General features: G+C 46.4%; 1 protein-coding gene, 1 long non-coding RNA gene and 1 other non-coding gene across 5 annotated transcripts in view; 2 read left to right on the plus strand and 1 right to left on the minus strand.

The window, feature by feature from the left end:
• IFFO2 (intermediate filament family orphan 2) overlaps positions 1 to 9,320 on the minus strand; it is a 41,178-nt gene extending 31,858 nt beyond the window's left edge. For all 3 annotated transcript variants that reach the window (XM_077931090.1, XM_028741576.2, XM_028741575.2), the window contains exon 1: positions 8,578 to 9,320. In XM_077931090.1, the coding sequence (XP_077787216.1) occupies positions 8,578 to 9,320 (743 nt within the window). The remainder of the gene's footprint in view (positions 1 to 8,577) is intronic.
• LOC114602862 (uncharacterized) lies at positions 9,220 to 20,742 on the plus strand. Its single transcript, XR_003708005.2, has 2 exons — positions 9,220 to 9,357; positions 19,441 to 20,742. It is a non-coding gene; the product is annotated as an uncharacterized LOC114602862 (long non-coding RNA).
• On the plus strand, positions 16,197 to 16,265 carry TRNAA-UGC (transfer RNA alanine (anticodon UGC)). Its single transcript has one exon. It is a non-coding gene; the product is annotated as a tRNA-Ala (tRNA).
• Positions 20,743 to 21,635: the final 893 nt, after the last annotated feature.

Here is a 21,635-nt window from a genome sequence, read left to right on the forward strand (position 1 = left end):
CAGTGATATTTTAACTTAAAAGTTGATTTAGACATTCCTCACAGATTGCTTTTAATAAAAATGTGCTTAAGTTCCTTAGATTTGGAAAACAAAAGTTTGTTAGTTTTGTCACGCTTTCCCTTTGGCAATGATAACCTTTCCCCTCCCCAGCTGCAGAAAATTTGGAATAATCCCTATCCTCAACTGGACTTTATTAATCTGCCAAATCAAAGTGCAACCTGAGGAAAAGCAATTATTTCCAGCTCAACCAATATTAACAAGTTAGTTTTCTCTCCACAGTCACAAGAGGACCCAACTGCCTGATAAACACTCAATGTCTGGACCAATTAAAGACAATTTTGGAACCATAATATACAAATCCATTCAAGTGCTGGAACTAAAGTTCCAGACAGACTGATCAATAGGCTTTCTGCAAAGAAAAGACCTCTTCAGAAATGAGAATACTGAAGACTCTATGAGGGATTTTCACTAACTAGGCAGTCTTTAGCTGGCCACACAGAGTTATTAATTCAAACCACACACCAAGATCTTATTGCAATATTTATCAACATATACTGCACCACCAGAGATAAAAATCTAAGCATCTTTAAACAGACACACCCTAAACATTTCAGACCAAATGCTACAATAGAAACAAGAAGTCTGAGCGAAGACTGACTTTTGTAATGCAAAAAATAAATATCAGATTTTAGAGCAAGTGTCATAAGCATCAAAAAGAAAGAAAACAAGTCGTGAGATGATAGTAATATGAGGGGAGTGTGGGGTGTGTTTTTTTACTATTATACCTCACAGAGCATCAAAGGTAAAGGTACCCCTGCCCGTACGGGCCAGTCTTGCCAGACTCTAGGGTTGTGCGCCCATCTCACTCAAGAGGCCGGGGACCAGCGCTGTCCGGAGACACTTCCGGGTCACGTGGCCAGCGTGACATCGCTGCTCTGGCGAGCCAGAGCCGCACACGGAAACGCCGTTTACCTTCCCGCTTGTAAGCGGTCCCTATTTATCTACTTGCACCCGGGGGTGCTTTCGAACTGCTAGGTTGGCAGGCGCTGGGACCGAACAACGGGAGCGCACCCCGCCGCAGGGATTCGAACCGCCGACCTTTCGATCGGCAAGCCCTAGGCGCTGAGGCTTTTACCCACAGCGCCACTCTGCGCCACAGAGCATTACTCTGACCCAAAAACATGAAGGTTTAAGCTAACTACCTGGTCCAAGAAATGTCTTATTTGCCTTTTGTTCAAAGCACATAGTATTCCTAACACCATACAGTCAGTTCAATCTTTATGATATGAAACCGATGAAAAACAGATCAGCTAATGGTTCTTCTACAAGTTAGTAGATACCACAGCAAAAAATCTAATGTGGACCAAGAGCTGTAATCCTAAGCAAGTTTCAACTGGCTTACTTATGAGTAAACATGCATACACCAGCTGACAACCAAGTGTGATTACAGGACTGGTTCTCTGATCAGTTGCACATGTGTATGGATTGGGATACCAGTTTTCCTTCAAACCACTTGCAAAGACTGTAATGTCTTTATTTCTCCTTTTTCAGTTGAGAACTGCAGTCACATAGATTCTTAATCCACCATTAGCCTCATTTACAAATTTCATGTATCAGTGTGCCACTCATTCTCATTTGTCAACTTCTGCTTAGAAAACCAACAACTATGAACCTGAACTCATCCATTCTCTATGAGATTTCAGTGGTTTTTCACTTAAAACAACTGAAGTCTTAGATTAGAGTGGCATGTCAGACTTCCCATGGAAATAAATTATTGTAATATCCATGTATTTGTTCTGGGCCTTGAGTTACAATGAGTTTATTGCTCTCCTATCCCCTAATATCATGCCAGCCATGTTTCCTTATGCCCAATCGCACACAAGCAGCCAGCAATGCAAAGTGATTCCACAAAAATTGTATCCTGTGGACACCCACATACACACTGAAGAAGGGAGGGAAGAGAAGGAATTATTTCTCTAGCGCATTTTTAAAAATTCAGTGACTGATGATCATTCTTACCCACTGCTGAGAGGCAGTATGGAGTAGCCTAGGGCAACCCAGTCAGTCGGGCAGGGTGATACTACTACTACGACTACTAAAATAGTGTTGGCCCATATTCAGCCTCCACTCAGGCATGAAACTCATCACCTCTTAGCCTAGCCTAGCCCACAGGGTTGCTGTGAACAAAAGAGGGCGCACACACTGCCCTAAGTGCCATGGAGAAAGAACACAATAAAAATGTAATTAAAATGTTTTAAGAGAAGTGATCAGTAACAAACCTCTGTGAATTTGCTACAGAGGTGCCCCGCAAGACGAACGCCTCGCAAGACGGAAAACCCGCAAGACGAAAGCCCATAGGGAAATCTCCGGGACAGCGGGGAAGCGCAGCGCGTCTTCGCCACTGTCCTCGGACCTCCTCCGAAGGCTGGCGGCGAGGCGGAGAGACCTCCTCCCGCCGCCAGCCTTCGTTTCTCCGCTATCCCGGATGGCTTTTGAAGGCAGGCGGGGGGGAGCAAAGACTTTCGCCCCCCCGCCGGCCTTCAGAAGAGGTCCAAAGACTTTTAAAATCGCCCCGGGACAGCGGAGGACTTCTCCGCTGTCCCGGGGTTTTTTTAAATGCTGGCGGGCGGCAGCGGAGGCTTCACCAGCAATTGTATCTACAGTTGAATCCTCCAATTGACGACAGAGGAAATTCAGGACTTTTCACTTTTGGGGTTGTATCCAATAAGTTCTACTCAGAGAAGATCCACTGAAACTAATGGACCTTAGTAGGACATTTCTATCACTTCAATGGGCTTACTCAGAGTAGGACCAGCTTCAGAAACAGTCCTATGTTAGATTATTTGTTCTGCTGTAAAAAGAAAGCCAATATATGCTGTACCGCCTTACGACATTTCCATGGGCTCTTACCCACAACAGCACCATCAGGATCACTTATGTGTTGCAATACCTTTTAGAACATCCACAGTAAGCTACCAAAACCATGAATAAATAACATACATTTACAATGCCATCTGCTTCGCATAATAACAGTAAAGGGTTTAAATACCCAAACAAGACTTGGGTAAGCAACTTCAAAATAAAGAGTCAGAGCATAAAGAGCAAGGACACAGTTTCTTTAAAAGTAGCAAAAACTATGAGCTTTATTTTAAAAAATAGTGCTGGAGACTAGGCCCTTAAAATAACGAAAAACAGAAAAGATTATTATGTTCTTTTTAATTATTTTGTTATCTATAAATAAAAGCCTTAATAATGACAAAAATGTTTTTATTGCTGTTTACAAACCCTAAGGTCAACATCTTCAAATATTCATTCTTCTCTAAACTCAGCATTAATGTATCTCAAAAGTATTTGATAGAGTTAAGACTTCCAGCCAACTTTTAAAGGTAATGTATGCTACAATTACTCCACATTATAGAGTAAACTTCATATGAAATATACAGAACAGGGACCAAGAGGAAGCCTGTTTGCTGACTGTACCTAGAAACAATACAGTGTGGAAGTGGGAGCCAAGACTGACCATAACATTTCCTTCTCAATTTTTAAAGTCATGATTACATTATATCTACAGAATATTTCAAAAGTATTATGAGGAAAATCACAAGTTCCAGTCCAACATGAAATATGACGATAAGGACAGGCAGAATAGCCCGGCCCTAAAAAAGAGTGGGTGTCTACCAATTAAAAAGAGAACGCTTACGCCCAGTTTATAAAGGCAACAGAAGGTCTAGCTTAAGGAAGGTTGCATCCTGCAGCTTTCTCAAGGCAGTTACCTATTCAAATAGCCATCTTCCTACATTCCTATTTACACCTACACAACACACATACCATATAACAGGGAAGAAAGTCAGCATACTAAAGAGGCAACTCAATATGCTCAAATCTACTTTGAGTTTATAGGAAATGAGACTGTACAGGTGCTTTTTTCTTTTTTTTAAGGCAAGCATTATATTCAAACAGCTTTGTTTGGATGCAATCCCTTCCTCTGCAGTGTTCTCAGTCTAAATACTGCACCACTGAGCTCATTCACAGGAGCCAAAAAGCAGGCTCATCAAGGAGAAATCCCCAACCAGCTTTTGCTACCAAATTGTAAACACAGAGCAAAAAAACAGATGTCTCTATAATGTCCTTGCCAGAGGTATCTTCCTAATCCGGCAGGAACCCACCCACAACCCTGACTACCAGAGTTCAAAGAAATACTCGATTTGCTCGATTTCATCTTTTCCCTTGAGTAGATTAGGCAGAGAGTCTTTTGTATATATTTCCTTTTCTACAACCCAAACCCTAATTCTATGGTGTGTCATCTTACAAATAATTTTAACCCCTTCTTTCTTTGACATGAGGACACAGGTACGCATTATCCAATTTTTATTGAGGTGACATTGCAGCCACTTAGCTCAACAGGCAGGGCATCACCTTTACCCTCTATCCCATAACCTAAAGCACTCATTTCATCTCCTGCTGCAGTTCTCTCTCTCTCTCCACCCTCCCACCTTTTCCTACAGTGACAGTCAGAAAACCAGTACTGCACAGAGAGATTCCCTAACCATTCATGCTGCCATCTTGTACCGAACATAGGCCTTTTCCAGTGCCCTAATTGAAACATCATGCAAAGTACCCACCTTATGAAAATTACTCCTCTGTCAAGGGTCATAAACTCAATTCCCACTCTGCACTAGAGCATGCAGCATCACAGTGTTTAAATTTGACAACTGCATCCTGCTCTGCACAGAACCACCATATGCTCCCCATGAAGCCACTTCACAATCCCCTTCACTCCTCTTCATCCTCCATCAGTCTCAGACTTTGTACTGTCTATTTCTTCCACAACTAGGGAGCCCACTGAACTAATCAGCCAACTGTTTTGCCTTATTCATGTGAAATACAGCACCTCATCCCATCCCTCATCTCACTTATCATCATGAAGTCTACCCCAGGGCCCATCTGTCACCACTCTCTTGTCCTAAAGGAAGAAGGTAAAAATTGTATTTAAACAACCACTTCCTTTTTTATCTCAAACTCACACCCTCCCTCTCCAGTTCCCCCAAGAACTCACTTCCTGCTCTATTGGCATGTGCGTGGGTGGAATGGGAAATGCTGTTCCCGCCCATGTTCATCATCTCCCCCTTTAGATCCCCTTCCCCCACCTGATGTGCTGCCCCCACTTCCTACTGGGTTGGGAAGGAGTAGAGATTTACATACCAAAATCCGGCTGCCATCTGTCATCTCAGAGGCCCTCATTCTATGTCGCATCAAACCCCCTCCCCTCCAGCCCATTATCAACTCTCCCCATACCCCTCAACTCTACCAAGATAAGCTAAGAAACACAAAGCCCTGACAAGGATAAGTCTTTAAGCACTGCATTATAAATATGACTTTCTGCCAGAAGGGCCAGGATTCCCCCCTTCACTGTTATCTATGGTAAACAGTGAATCTTTGCCTAACTCTTTGAGCTCTGGAGAGTAAGAACTGATGTACTATTTACTACTTTATCCTGCTCTCTCTTACTCCTGCCCCCATCCCAAATTTTGTAATTGCCCGATAGTGGCATATCTTCCCCTCCCCCTTATTTATCCTCTTCCCCAATTGCAGATTTCCTCATCTCTCTCCCCAGAAATCCTTATTTATTAATCTGAATATCCAATTCCTACTCTGCAAACATACTTCTGAATATCAGGTACTGGGATAGACAATGGGTTGAAGTTATCCAGAAGCATCTGGTGGCTCAGTCTTAAGACAGAAATAGACTAAGTGAACTTCTGGCAATCTTTGTGACTGTACCTTTATTTCAATGTCCTTTTCTTTCTTTACCACCCCCTCTCTTTCTGCTCCATTCCAAGCTGGCCTCCCTACTCTATTTGTGTACTCCTTTCCAGCATATTTCAGTCCTCTCCCTCCCCCCATGCATTCCTAACAGTCTCTATTCCCTCCCCCCCCTTTTTTCATTCATCCCCATGTCCCTACTCTCCACCCCCCACTTCTCCTCTCCTACACTACAATCTTTCATCCGACTTATTTCTCACTTCCCCAATTCCTACTACCCTTCCAGTATCTTCACTTCCTCTGTCATCCTCCATCCATTTTCTCCTCCCCTTCTTACTCAGTGTTTCCCTTTCTTCACTTCCTCTTCTCCACATCCCTCTACTCCCATTGTTATTCAGCCCTTCAGTTTTCATTCCATTCCCCAGCTGTATATTTCTATCCCTCTTCCTTCCATCCATCTCTCTTCTTTCATTTCTCCTCCACTGAATTTCACCTTGAGCCCTTCTCCCCCTGCAAAAAAGCTTCCAAATGTCTGGGACAGATGGAGGCAGGGGCAAAAGGAAGGTTAATATTCTTACATCATCATTCTCACCACCACCACCTAAACCCAATCAATGCTAATTTGCTAAACAGTCTCAGGCCTATCAGAGGAAAGGCAGAGTAGGAAGCTAAGTAAAGAAAGAAATCTACTATCCAAACCCCCTCCAAAGACTCCTGAGAGCTAGATCCATTGGTCAGGGGGGCAAGAGGCCCTCTCTACTACTTTCACTATAAATGTACCAAAGGAAAGGTTAACTATATCAAAGTCCCAATCCTATGCACTTACCCAAGAATAAGCCCATAACACACAGCAGGACTTAGCTCTGAGTAAACGTGCACAGAATTGTGCTTCTAATAATACAGATGAAATTAACCTTCCGGACGAACTACAATTGTTTAGGAAGGCCAAAGGAGCTATTTCTTCCTAAACTCCATCCATCCAGCTGACATTTTACTAGAACTGCAAGCAAACATCCCTTTAAAAAGAACCTTTGAGAGTTAAAACCCCATTTATTTTATGTGGCCTTCTCTTTAACAAGAGAGAGAGCTATTTTAAGATGGATAGGTTTTCTATGAGTACAGGAACTTTATGATACTGCTTTAAGTAGCCTATATTTTTAAATGATTGTTAATGTTGCTGCTTTATGTTTTTGAAGTTCTGTTGAGTTTTCATACTACAGAAAATACCATAAGTGGAGCTTATGAGTGATGTGGAACCCATGTGGTCCTCAACGGATTCCAACTTCCATCAGTCCCAGCCAACATGGCCAGAGTTTAGGGATGACTATGGGAGCTGAAATTCCACCACATCTGGAAGGGCATAGATTTTCCATCTCTGATCTACAGGAAATGTACCCATGCAATCATTTCCAATCATACAAAAAGTAAATGAGTGAGCCAATAGACATAAAAGGGAAATGCATTTTTTTTCTAATACAAAGTATAACTAAATCATAAAATGGAAATGTAAAAGGATGGATATTAGCCAACCTTCTGCCCTCCAGATGTTGCTGGACTCCACCTCCCAGCAGCCAGCATGCCTAATAGTCAGGGATCCTGATAGCTGTGGTCTAGCTACAAATTACCCATCTCTCTGTCAGAAATACAGTAAAATATTGTATGCAGCACTGGTCATACCCATAGCAGAATCATTGAAATTAATGGACATGATTAACTAGCATCCATAAAGAAAAAACCAACAGCTGCTTCAGATGTCTTGTGAAGACTTGCCAGAGCTTTCCAATGAAACTAGCCTCTGTTTTAGGTGTCTAGTTTTGTTTCTGATTAAATGATGAAAAGTAGTGGGGGTTTTAAAGACTGTTATGCCTCTTAAATTATTCTAGGCAATTTCTAAATTCTTCTAAATAACCAAAGCTTAGATCCATTAATCTTGGTGGGTCTACTCTTAAGACTTAGCTGGAATATAGCCCAAATATCTCCACTAACACCACACTCTCTCCCATATGTGCCCAGTTTCCTCAGGTGCCACAAGTGCTCCCCATAAGAAAGACTGCTTAGGACACTCTCCCCCACCCCAAATCAAGAGTCCTATTCCAACCAACTTCCCACAATCCTCATATCCCAACCATCCCCCATAATCCACGTGTCATCCCCCCTCTCACACACCACACTTACAGATTCAGGTGGATAGCCGTGTTGATTTGTCATAGTCATAATAATTAACAAGATGAAAGATGAAAAAATATTTTTTAATAATTCCAGTGGCACCTTAAGGATCAACTAAATATAAGTTTTCAAGGTATGAGCTTTGGTGTGTAAATTCTGAAGAAGTGTGTATTACACACAAAAGCTCATACCTTGAAAGCTTCTATATACCGGTAGTTGATCTTTAAGGTGCCACTGGAATTATTAAAAAATATTTTTTTCATCTTTCATCTTGTTATTTATTATAATACTTACTGGTCATCCCCCACACCCCAACCACATACATGTCCCACTGATTGAATAATCCACTCCCACACAAGCACAGACCATTCCCACACACATCATTCCCATACATACAGACACAATTAACGTGTTATCCCCCCCCCACAAACCATTAACATGTCCCACTCATCCCATAATCCACGCGTCATTTCCATACACGCAAACAGACCATTCACGTGCCGCAGCTACCCCATGATTCACGTGTCAACCCCATACACACAAGCATTGCCAATTCGCGAGTCGGGGTCCTCTCCGGCCCCGCCCCCCCCAATATCCACGTGTCACTCCCCCCCCCCCAGCCCATTCCCGTGGCGGCCTTCCACCCACCTCCTCTTGTAGTCGTCCCTCTCCCGCTTGACTTTGGCCAGGACGTTGTAGAGGGCGCGGATCTCGGGCGTGATGGTGTCGATCTGGACGCCGACGCCGTCCGGGTGCACCCAGGAGACGCCGGGCCCTTGCAGGGTCTCCAGGCCGCCTCCGCCCGTCCGCCTCACCTGCGTGTAGCTCCAGATGGTGCCGGGCAGGCGGCTGTAGTGCTGCTGCTGCTGCTGCGAGGAGGAGGAGGAGGAGGAGGGGTGCGACGGCGGGTGCGAGTGCGAGTGAGGCAGCTGCGAGGCGGGAGCCGATGCCGGCGGCAACGAGGAGAATGAAGCCGACGACGGAGGAGGCGGGTGAGGAGGAGGAGGAGGCCCGGCCGCCGCGGACGGCACGTACGGGGGCATGGAGGGCGGCACGGGGTCCGTCTGCACGGCTTGGTGCCTCGGGAAGCGCTTGTAGTGGAGGCGCCGCTCGCGCTCGCTCAGCTGCTGCGCCTGCAGCTGCTTCTCCAGCAGCCGGTTCCGCCGCTCCAGCTCGTGGACCTTGGCCAGGAAGCAGCGGAAGCGCACGTTGAGCCCCTTCAGGAGGTGGATGTTGGAGCCCAGGTCGTTCCGCAGCGCCGCCGTCACCGGCGGGGCCCCGCCGACGCCGTCGTCCATCTCGCCTCCGACCCCCGGCGAGGAGGCCGGCCCCGCCGACGCCGGGAAAGCCCGCGCCGCCATCTCGCCGAACAGCATCGAGTTGAGCATCATTGTAAGCGGCGTCGCCCTCCCTTTATCCTTCACTGAGGTAAAAAAATGTTCCTTTTAAATATCTATATCTATTCTTCTTACCAGACCCTGATATTTTTAATAGGCAAATGAAAAAAAATAGAAGTTATTTCATTCTTATCGTTTGAATTATTCGGCCGTTGGGATCCGGCCGTTGGAGCGGTAACGGCCGCCGCCGCCGCCGCCGTGGAATTCAAACGCCCGAAGGTTCGAAACGGCCATCCTCGCAGCTTCCTCCTCGCGCCGAGGTGAAGATGGACTCGATGGCCGGGAGGGGGGAGGGGGAAAGACGAAGAGGAAGATGCGCCGGCGCCGCCGATGCTGCTGCCGCCTCTGCAGTGCTCGCCGGCTAACTAACCCAAAAGGCGGCCACTGAGCGGCTCGGGGTTGGCTGGTGGGGCGGGGACTGCGCGGAGAAGGACCGCCCACTCCGCAACGCCTCCTTTTCTCCTCTAGGCCCTTTCCTATAGCTTGAGCCCGCCCCTTCTGTCTCTTAGCCACGCCCTCCTCTCCGCTTCTCTTTTCTATACGCCTGCCTTGGCCACGCCTCTCATTCTTTTATGCAGCATCCCTCCCTCTCAGCATTGAGCCGTGCCTCAGACTCCGCCCACTCCCTTCCCTCCGCGTTGCGGTCCTCCGGCGTGCTCCTGCTGGCCACGCCCCCTCCTTGCGCGGCTTGAGCTCAGGCGTTGCTCCACGTGGGCCACGCCCACGTCGTCGCCGGCGTCGCCCGCTCTAACCACGCCCACGGATCTGCGTGTGTTGAACACGTGCTCCGTGCGGTGGGTTTCTACGTTGAGTTAAAAGGGGGTCAGGTTGGTCCGGGATTCACATCGTGGCTGCTCAGTGGTGCTGAGGTGCCTGAACTCTGAGTATGCTCGGGGACATTTTTTGTTTTAACTGCGCATGGCCCCTTGACTCATTCTTCCCTCCAGTTCAAGGTAAGCCAAAATCACATATAGTTAAAACCCATTGGGTTCAATGGCCAGCTGGATTGCCAAGGTCATTTTTCCTGGAACCTTGCCCTCTTTCCTCCCCCTTTTACACACACACACACACACACACACACATATATATATATATATATTTACCCTGCGCATAAAGCTGAATACACGCTAGTTAAATGTGCATAAGTTGCAGGCTTACTGTTCAGCTACACTCAGTATGGGGAGCCTGGGGTCTTCGACGTGGTACTGAAGTGCAACTTCCATCATCCCTAGCCATTGGTCATGTTGCGGCTGGTGGGTGTTGTAGTCCATCAGCATTCCCCACACTGATCTACACCAGCACCCTATATCAGGAGCTAGCGTGACCTTGAAGCTTGGTAAAGTTCTCTCTTTTAATGCAGCAGACTGCTAAGAGAGGTCATGCTGCGAAAGTGGCTTGCAGTCTTAGAATGCTTTGCAGTGTTGGAGGGGGCACTGGGGAGGAGAGGCGGAGCTCTCTTGGGTCACAAGCTGTACCCTGGAATCAGAATTTTTGAACTGGAAAAGAACTAAGAGCCTGCTGGATCAGGCCAGTGACCCATCTAGTCCAGCATCCTGATCTCACATTGGCCAACTACAGTCATACCTCTTGTTACATTAGGTTCAGGTTTCATTCTTTCAGGACACGTACTGCGGCGACCCGGAAGTAATGGAACGGGTTAATTCTGGGTTTTGCCGCTCACGCATGCGCAGGCGGTCAAAATGACGTCATGCGCAGAAGCGGCGAATCACGACCCGCGCAGACGCGGGTTGCGTTCTGCTCAGCTTGCGAATGGGGCTCCGGAACGGATCCCGTTTGCAACCAGAGGTACCACTGTAGATACCTTTGGGAAGCCTGCAAGCAGGGTATGAGCACAACAGCACTCTGCCCACCCGTGATTCCCAGCAACTGATATTCAAAGAAATGATGCCTCTTTGGGGCAGCTCCTGTGCTTTAGATGTTAACACTGATATGGGTTAGCTGAGTCAAATGCAGCCACCAGGTACGCATTGGGGCATGCTAGATGTTGTGAGAAGCCCCTGTTTTTGCATACCCAGGCAGGCAGCAAATCAAGGGTGCTGTTTTCCATTTTATCCCAAGCCCCTGCAAGTCACCAAACACGACCAGGTGACTGTGGGCAGGCTGCGCTTGAAGGCCTGGACTACAGTTAAAAAAAGTCTGCTTTCATCAGAGTGGAGATTCACCACCCAGCCTCCAGGCTGTTCGTCACCACATTCGTTGCCCCCCTCTCTCTCCCTCCAGCTGCACAGAAGGAGCATTGTGTTCAAATGGAGAGGCTGCCTTTCTTTGCTGGCTTCACCAAAGCCTCCCGCAGCCGCCACTGCTGACGTACTAGGGAGCTGGACAACTTGGGCATTGTGAAGTTCACACGGGACATTAAGAAGGGGGGCTCTGAAGAAGGCACTTGTTTTGCTTCTGCTTAGAAGCACATCAAAGCTTGTATGGTTCACTGCAGAGGCACTGGCAGAGTTTATCTGACCATTAACAGGCTTTAATTCTAATTAAAATCCACACGGTTCATTTTTCCTGCAGCAAACACACAAGTATGTTTCCTCACCAACGTTATTTGGTTGCAGCTCCTGTCATAATAGCCTCATTTGCCTCAATTTCTATGGAGTTAATAAATGCCAATACAATACAGTGGAAAACACCACTGCAATCCTTAATTCTTAGGGAAGAGGCCATCCCAGCAGCATGAACTTGTCAGTCAACCTTTTGCTTCTCATCTAGGCACTGTAACAGCCCCTGCGCCATCTGCAGCCATTGGTTGAGTGTCTCTGATGCCATGGGATGCTCAGAAATGCCCATTTGGTGAAGATGCAACCAGTGACAAGCAGCGTACAGAAGTAGGAAAAGTGGAAGATCAGTTTGAGCGAAAGAAAAGAAAAACGAAGCAGGATCTTGTTTCGGGAAGTTTTCTGTGCTATGGAAAGGCAAAAGAGCTTGGGGAAGTGGCAGGAGCTATTGGCCAGGAAGCCAAGAGAAATTGAAGCACAGGTGACTTTCATGCTAGGCCCCATTTCCACATTCCTTTAAGGGTTCGCCATCTCACACTAACGAAGTCTGTGATCTTCCATTTGAACTTGGGGCCTTATTTTGGTCATCTGGTTTGAAGAAGCAGAGCATGAATTGTCTGGGAGGCATTTGGGGTTTGGCTACTTTAAGGCGTAGCACTTTCTTTCAGGTGGAGAGGCAGTGTGTGCCTTGTGCGTTCTCGGCATACCTCAGGCAAGGAAGCTTCCATCATTGTTGTTCTGTCTGCTTGCTGAAATAATTGCACTGGGTGGGTGTGTTAATCCAGATGAGAGAAAGAGGTATTACATAGAGGCGTACGTTCTTCCTGTATGGAGAAATGAGGGTGCCCTGTTTGCTCCAGCAATGCTATGTTTTGTGATTTGACAGTAGGCTGGGTGCCAGGGTGGGGGCAGTATCCTTCTTGTGCACTGAACTGCTGGCAGTTAAATGCGAGGATTTAACATGTGACCTTCTATCCTAGAGTTGCCTTTAGAGAACTTCTGGAAAGAGTTAAAGAATTAAAAGTTATTGGGAAACCCAAATCACCCGCCCAGAGAACAGGCCACCAGTTGCATCTCTGCATGATGTCTCAATCCAGTCAGCCACTGTGGAAGGAGGTAGTTTTGACCACATATCTGTGTTGGATGCAAATGTTTTATCCATCAAACACCCAGACAGGCTAGAGTCATCTGCCCTCAAAGGAGGCTGCCTGCTACATCTCAGCATGAGGAAAGTTAATCACAGACAATGACAAGAGTAGCAAATGCATAGGCTGCCAAAATCCTGGAACTGCAAACAGGTTTGAAGGCTGAGGCCTGGCTTTTTTGTCTCCATCTCCCATCTATGAGTCCTTTTTATGTGAAAAAGTACAGAATCCAAATGGATCAAGATTGCCTCAGCCAAGCTCTCAGTTGGTAGGTTCAATTCAAAAGGATGACACAGAGTAGGAGGAGACAATAGAGACCTTTCATCTGGTTAGCATTTTAAGCCACTGCCTAATTGCATTATGGTCTCATTTCATCCCCTGACGAAGTGATTGAATTTCAATTAATAACTCTCGGAAACAATTCCTTCCACTGAAGTCCGAGTGACTTTGGAGAAACTAAAAGCTTTGTCTTGCAAAAGGATCCATCCGGTCGTAGATCAGATGTGCTGTTGTTGAGCTTATAGAGGTTAGAAGGGACTTTTTCAGTCTTTTACTTCTATGGAGTTGCTGCCTCATGGACTGCCCCCATAATTACTCAGGATGTCCCTAAAGCAATTCCATTATACTTTCGTGGCTGAGAACTGCTGATTCTCACCAATCACAGATAGTAATAATGATGTCCCCCATTGTTATCTTTTCCTTCCTGGTTTTCAAGGACTAAGTAACCCTCAAGTTCAGGCAGTAAACTCTCAATTAGAAGAAACAAAACAGGCTGATTCCATTCACTGTGCCCACAAAGACTTGGTAAAATACCAAGAGACTGACTTCCAAACTCCAACTGTAGGAGGTATGATCTTTAACATATAATTGATGGGTGTTAATTGTTGCTGGGGTGGCCAGTGCAATAAGTACGTTTCAGAAATACATTTGGTAAGTGTACCAAGGTCTGGTAATTAGCAGTGAAAGGTAAGAGTGGAATCTCTGCATTGAGAGGCAGGACACTTCCAGTGACCTAATACTATGTGTGAGTTTTCCTGGGGTACTGGAGAGTGCTGTGCTCAAGGGATTTGTGTGGTTCTCCCACATCATGGCAATTATTGCATCTAACTGTACTGTAAAATTTGACGTAAGCTGCAGAGATGTAGCCTGACGACAGTCACGGGTGAGGTCCATTGTGCGAGAAGCTAGTTCCAGCTGAATGCCACCTCACAAATGACATTTACTGAGCCCATTAGAGGGAGGAGAGGTCTGTCATGCCTGCACACTGGAACATCCATGCATCCAACAACATTTCTGTTGCACTCAAATTATTTGTGTTGGATTTTAATTGTCGTGAAATCAGTTCAGATTGCATAGGAATATCAATAATACGGGAACGCTCTCCCACGAGAAGCAGAGTCAGGGCGTGGGAAATCAGGTTCCAGAACAAGAGGATAATGGATTCATTTCAGCCATTAATTCCAGGCTACACCTCTTGTGTCTAATTTGTCAAAAGCAAACGGTTCAGGGGTTCCTAACGATCCGGGCCCAGCAGCTCCTGTGACCTTACTTGGAGAAAAAAATGTGTGGCAAAGCAGAAAGGAATGCAATGCCCAGACAGGAGCGGTCCAGCATGGGCAATGGACAAGAGCTTGCATGTTCTGAGGAAGAGCACCAATATGACTTCATCAGTTGTGGTGACTCAGAGCCCACAGCCTCAAAAGCGGTGACTTTATAACATCAACTCTAAAAGGCGGCGCCTCTTGTGTTCTTCTCAGAGCCTTTTTTCAAACTGTCAAGGTGGGAAGAAGGAAAGGTGGATGAGTCACACAGGTGATCCAGCCTCACCATATAGGGGATAGGGCTTTGGTATTTCCTGGAAGCATCGCCCATAATTCTGGACCAAGAACAAGAGAATTTGCTGGTGGGACTGTACCTGGCTCTTTTGCAGAGGCAGAGATAACAAAAGAGCAAATGACATCACTGGTAGCTTGACTCACGGATAATCTGGCTACCAACACAACAAACAATATGTGAGCAAGCTGTACAGGATTTGACCAGACTTGCAAAGATAAGATTTAAGACTCTAGAGAAAGCAAATGCTGAGAGAGATAACCAGGAATGCAATGCTGAGAGCTGGTTTATGGGCTAATGGTTTTTAAAATCTTTTCAGCAACTAAAAAAGTCCACCTGATTAACTGGCCTCAGATCGCTTGCATGAAGAACAGTTAAAGCTACTACAGATGGCAAAACGTAGTCTTGGAAAGGCTTCTACTTCTCTCATAAGCATATGGGCGTAGCCAGGATTTTTGTTGGGGGGGGGGGGAGACCTTTTGTTGGGGGGGGCAGAACCTTAGTTTGCTATGGATTTTTATTGATGGGGGGCAGCTGCCCCCCCTGCCCCCTTGGCTATGCCCATGCATAGGCAGTAGAGCAGGATGCCCCTGTGGATGCAGTTAAGATTCCACATGAGCTCCAGCTGGTCAGGGATGATGGGAGTTGTAGTCCAGTAACATCTGGAGGGCCAAAGATGTGTTTTATTTCTATAGTGTGCTTTAATTGTTCAAAACGGTTATTACCTACTATGGAAGGTTGGATATTGAAATTAATGAATTTGGCTGAGATGGCACAGCTGACATGTTTAGTTAGAGAAAAATCATTGTTGACATTTATTATTGATTGGAAACCCCTTATGGAAAGGAAAATGAGCTTGTGATATCTGGGTTTGAAGACTGAAAAGGGTTGGCTTATGGAAAGTAGAAGAGTTGAATGCTATTATGGAGCAAGCAGTTTGCATAAGTCTATAAAGTTGATGGTGAAAAAGAAGTATTTTCTTTTTCCTTATTTTCTTTCTTTTGGTTTTAATGTTTAAAATGCTTGGTATTTGATGTTAACATTTCTATATTGCTTTTTCTTTGTTTTTTTCAAGCTTTAATAAAGACAGCTCCCCCCCCCACAAAGGAAACGGAAACAATACCCAACCCCCGCCAGTTTAAAAGGCCATAGATTGTTTCATTAGCCAAAAGGGGAAGATGAATGTTTTTTGCCTCATTCATTTATTAGACTGGTGCCTAAATGATGGGAATTGGAGTCCAACAGCAGAGATGAGTCCAACAGCTCCTAGAGGGCACCAGTATTTTACCCCTAGTGTAGACAATACTGAGCTAGATGAAGCAAGGTATGATATGGTCAAAGGCACCTCCCTATATGCCTATGTCTTTAAGGGGAGAGCCATAGCTCAGTGGTAGAGCATCTGCCTTGCATTCAGAAGGTCCCAGGTTCAATCCCTGGCAGCACCTCCAGGTACCTGGGAGAGATCTCCTGCCTGAATCACCACTGCCACTCAACACAGACAATACTGAGCTAGGTGGGCCAATGCATCTAATATCAAGCAGTTTCCAGTGTTCATTTTAGGTTGGTGGCTGTGGTTGTATGGCAGAGTTGGATGGACGAAGGGGCTGACTGTGCAAGTGATACCCGATCTGCCAGCCAGAGCTAGCAACTTGACCCAAGGCTGTCCAGAAAGCTTCTGGGTCACCTTGGTTCTCTTACATTTCAACTAGGTCTTTATTACATTTGTTTCCTATCCTGTTCTTGGAACCCAAGATGATGTATGTGTGGTTCACAGACAGGCGCCCATCCAAGCACTTACCAGACTCCAGACCTCCAGAGTTTTAGCCAGGCAGTGTATAGGGATCTTCAAGGTTCCTGGTGCCTAAGTGGTGGGTCACGACCCACTACCAAGTTTCAACCTGATCTAAGCTGGGACACAACAACAGCAGTACCATACAAATAAATGTTAAAAGAACTAGACAACTCTTCTAGATCCTTAGAAGACTGTGCTCTAATTAGGAATGGGCAAGACATGCTTGGATGCTTCCTCTGAAATTCATAAACCAACAACTAGATGGGTGGTGGCAGAAGGTGTTATCCCTTACACCACAGCTATACAGATATGTCAGAACAGGTACAGACTGAGACAAGGACAGCAGCCATTTCCTCACTAACTTTACTGGACAGGTTGATGGACAGCTTGATGTCTAAGGCAAACCTCGCCCGCTCATCATCATCTGAAAACATTGCTCTATGTCAGGCCAGAGGGAGACACTGTGATCCAGAATAACCCAAAGCAAACGTGTTTTTTTAAAAAGGTGCTGCATCAGCAAAAGTTGAGTCAGCTAAATTCTGGGGTGTCTCCTTCATAACAGCATTTCCTAAGATCTCAAGTGTGCTTTTTAGGGCGATGGCCAAGGGTGGAGTAAGAAATGCCATCCCACACCCAGCACCCCATTTCTTCCCATTCCCATTCCACAGGAAGAGTCATGATTAAGATAGGAATCTTCTTCATTGCACCACTGCAGTCTTCCTCAGAAGACTGTGACCTCCAGATGTTTTGGACCAAAAATTCAGTTGTGCTGGCTGGGGGCTGATGGGAGTTGTGGATCTAAAACATCTGGAGAAGGGAAGGCTGTCCTCATTGGGCCTGACAGCCCTACAGCTCAAACCTATCTGAAGAAATCTGAAGTACTGTCACACCACACCCCATCCTGTTGAGTAGACAGAGGGAGAAGCCTGGGAGGAGGAGGTGTCAGAAACTGAAGAGGCAACAGAGTTTAGTGAGCAGGTAGAGTCCGTGGCACAGAGAAGTCTGGAAGCAGAAGAAGAGGCGGAAGCAGGAGAGGAGGGAGGCCAAGGGGCAGAGATGAGCCCAACTGGTGAAGAAGGCAGGGCATTCCCTCCTGCCCTGCTGCAACAAGCTCCCCTCCCCGCTGGTCTCCCAGAACCAGGAGAGGTATGAAGAGGGAGGAGGAGAGGCAGGAGCATTGGTGGAGTCTCAGATTGCTTGGGAATGACCCAGGAGAGGAGGTGATTTAGGCAGCTGTGGGAAGCCTTCACAACTGCATCATAGGGTCAAGACCTACAGAGAAGAGTTGCTGTGTCCATTAGACCTGGCGCTCCTGAGCTGATTCTGTTTCTTCTAATAAAGAGTAACCTTCACTTACTCTGTGTGATTTACTCCTGACACAAGCTATGATGGCTATGCTTTGCCTCCATGGTCAGAGGCAAGAATGCTTCTGAATACCAGTTGCTGGAAGCCACAGGAGGAGAGAGGACTCTTGTGCTTGAATCTTGCTTGCTGGTTTTCCTTTGGGGCATCTGGTTGGCCCCTGTAAGAAGAGGATGCTGGACTAGATGGGCCATTGACCTGATGCTGCAGGCTGTTCTTAAGTTTGGGGCAGGTGTGGAAACCTGAATTTGGTGTGAGCTGTTGTAGCCTAGCAGCCGAGAAGCTGAGCCGCAAACCAGCCAATACCCAGTTCAAACCACCCCTTATCAAGTGGACATCAGGGAAACCATGCTGTCAGTGTCTCAGCAATGGAGTGGTAATATTTCCCTATGTTAAAGGCTCACTGTAAGGATTAAAACAATATATGTTAAGCTGCAAGAATGCAGGTGCCCCATATAGAAATAGCAATCCTAATTCTCCAGGTCCTTGGCCTCCTTTAGCCAGAGCAGTCAGGCTTGCACATCGGAGAGAGGTATGTTCATGCTTGGAGAAACCTCAAGGTATGCAGACATACAAAATAAACTTTTTGAGGCAGCGGGGAGCCAAGTGGCACCCCTCTTCCCAGAAGAGTCCAATGAAGATTGATGGTTGGAGGGGAGAGAATCGTGAGGGTGAGACGGCAACAGCTCTTCAGGATTTCAGGCAAGAGTCTTTCCCTTTTGGGACAGAGAGCAGGCATTCTGCATGGGAGCTACAGCCCTTCCCTTGCGTCCATCTAGCTCAGTATTGTGTATGCCAACTCACAGCAGCACACCAAGGTTAAAGACAGGGTTGTCTCCCAGCCCTACGTGGAGACGATGCTTGGGACCAAACCTAGGACTTTCTGTGTGCAAGACAGGTGCTCTACTACTGAGCTATGGTCCATGCCCTAAAAATAAAGCAAGATCCTAGTCCTCATGATTCTCAGTAAATGGATGATTTAACGAAAAGCATGGGAAGCTGCCTTATACGGAGCTAGGCCATAGGGTCAATCTAGCTCAGCACTGTCCACACGGACCACCTGCGGATTTCCGGGATTATAGGCAGGGTGATGCCACTGAGGATTGAACTTGGGAACATCTGCATGCAAAGCAGGGGCTGTAGCTGTGCTCCCTTCTGTGGCTCCCCTCTGAAGCCCCTGTGCTTCTGTCTCTGTTTTGTTGCAAAGCAAGTTTGGAAAAGGCAGTGGGCAATGGGTGGGGAGGGCAATTTCTAGCTGCCCAACTGTGCTGTCTGGTTAACCAAAACACAAGCACAAATGCCCACTGAACAAGTTGGTGCAATTTCCCCACATGTGCCTGTGGTTCATCCTATTAAACAGGAGCACCCTATTAGGCCTCCTTCAGCATGTTTTTGTCAGAGGCATGTTGCAACCTCACCTGCCCCAATAAGGCTGAGATCTTAATTACTTTTTTTTTTTTTTGCAGGCATCAAAAGACATCTTTGGAAGCAGCCCCATCCCTTTGATATGCCCAGATGCAAATAAAGGGAAGAAAAAGAACTGGGGAAAACAGCTGACACAAGTCCAGAGATTTTGCTGTAGTAATCCAGAAAAAGACACTGCCCCACCCTAGGCTTGGGGTGGATTAACTAACAGTTGTGGGGTTGAACCCAATCCTGGAAGGCCACAGAGGAAAACAAATTCTCCTGGAACATTAAAATGCCTAGGTAAGCACAGCCAGGTTTATATATGGTTTGTCCATTTGAGACCACCACCCACGTTATTTTGTCCGGCTCCCAGTTGTTTCAACAGGTCTTGTACTAGAATATTTGGATGGCCCTCTTCAGGGATTATTTAGCTGTGGTTCCATCATTGCACAGCATTGGACTAGATCATCCTTAATGTCCCTTCCAACTCTACAATTCTATGATTCTATTTTCCAATAAACCGTGCCCCTAAATTTTCCCAATTTAAAGTACTAATTCAGTTCTGCCAACTATTCCAACTAGAGCCTGAGACCCGTCTGATCTTGAAGCTGATCTTCCAAAAGTTTTGCATCTGTTCTGACTCAGTTTTATTTTGCGGTTTCCAAAGCTGAGTTGTCAAGTTCAGGCAAACTGCACAGGAGCTGAGCTACCTAGATAAAAGCAGGGGGTGGGGTGAGGGCCATAGCTCAGTGCACATGCTTGGCACATCCAGGCAGCATCTCCAAGTAGAACTGGAAGAGACCCCTGCCTGAGACCCTGGAGAGCTGCTGCCAGTCAAAGCAGACAGTACTGAACTAGATGGACTAACGTTCCAGTATAAGGCAGCTTCCTATGTTCCAGACACTGCCAAGACACTGAAGAATTGTATCAAACCAGAGCACCAACATAGCTCACCTCTAAGGACTCACAAACAGACCTCCCAAGTAAGCTGTCGAGTCAAGTTATCATCTGTTATACTGCCCAGGAGCTGAGCTGGCTCAATCAAAGCTTGGTGGAGCAGCAACTCATTTGCAAAGGTCACCGAGGGAACTGTGCTGGATCTCACCAGCTACACGGCTCCTGACTACAATCCTATCTGCCTACACACCTTAGATGTGAGCAGTGCGGCTTCTCTGGTGTCTATTCAGCTCCTCATTATCTCTTTTGCTAGCAAAGCTCGGCAGATCAACAAGCACAGATCAGAACATCCCACCAGACTAGAAAGGCAACAACATGAACCATCGAGAATACTTCACGGATTTGGAACTGCAGTCTGAATCGGAGAACAAGATTTGTGAAAAATAAAACACCATCTAGTGTTACTGAGTCCTCACTGAGATTTTGAAAGCCAAGGGTGGAACCTCGGAGTGAAATTGGCACATTGTGCTGTTGTGGAGCTCCCATTCACTCTCAACAGCGCTTGTTGTGTGCCCCTAAAAAATCTCCATGTTCGGGGGTTTCAAAAACTGGTTTCTGCCAGAAATCTCCACTGTCTCCTTTGTGTTTAGGAACATTAGAAGAGACAGCTGAATCAGGCCAATGGCCCATCTAGCCCCGCATCCTGTTCTCACTGCGACCAACCAGATACCTGTGGGAAACCACAGCGCTCTCCCCTTCTAATCGTGGAGGCAGAGCAGAGCCATCATGCTTAGCAGCCATCAAAAGGCCTCTCCTCCATGAATTTGTCCATTACTCTCTTAAAGCCATCCAAGTTGGTGACCCATCGGCAGGTCAGCTGTCTGCTTCATGAAGTCATCCTTTCTTTTCTCTGTCCCAACATGCAACTTTGTTGGCTGTCCATGAATTCTAGTGTTATGAGAGAGGGAGGAGAACTTTTGAGAACAGCCTCTGCCAAACTGGTTCTTGCCTTGCCAGATGTTGGACTATGACATCCATCAGCCCCAATGTCATGGACTGGTGGGAGTTGTGGTCTGAAACATCTGGAGGGCACTGGGTTTGCAAAGCCTGTGTCACAAGGAAGAGGATATTGATTTGTAGCAAGCTTTACTTAACTACTTCAGGTAGGAATCTGGGCCTGGAGGGGAGAAGCAGACTTAAATTCCTTAAGAAGCTAATGGAGGGCAAAATGGGCTCTTACATAACCATTCTTTCATCTCCCACACCCCTTGGGATAGTGGGAGAACATTTAAAGCCACATGGAAATCCTCAGATAAAATCATTCAGCAACCCTCCACCACACCCACCCCTTGGGGCT

The sequence above is a fragment of the Podarcis muralis genome, chromosome 7, assembly GCF_964188315.1.
Source record: "Podarcis muralis chromosome 7, rPodMur119.hap1.1, whole genome shotgun sequence".
NCBI lineage: Eukaryota > Metazoa > Chordata > Lepidosauria > Squamata > Lacertidae > Podarcis > Podarcis muralis.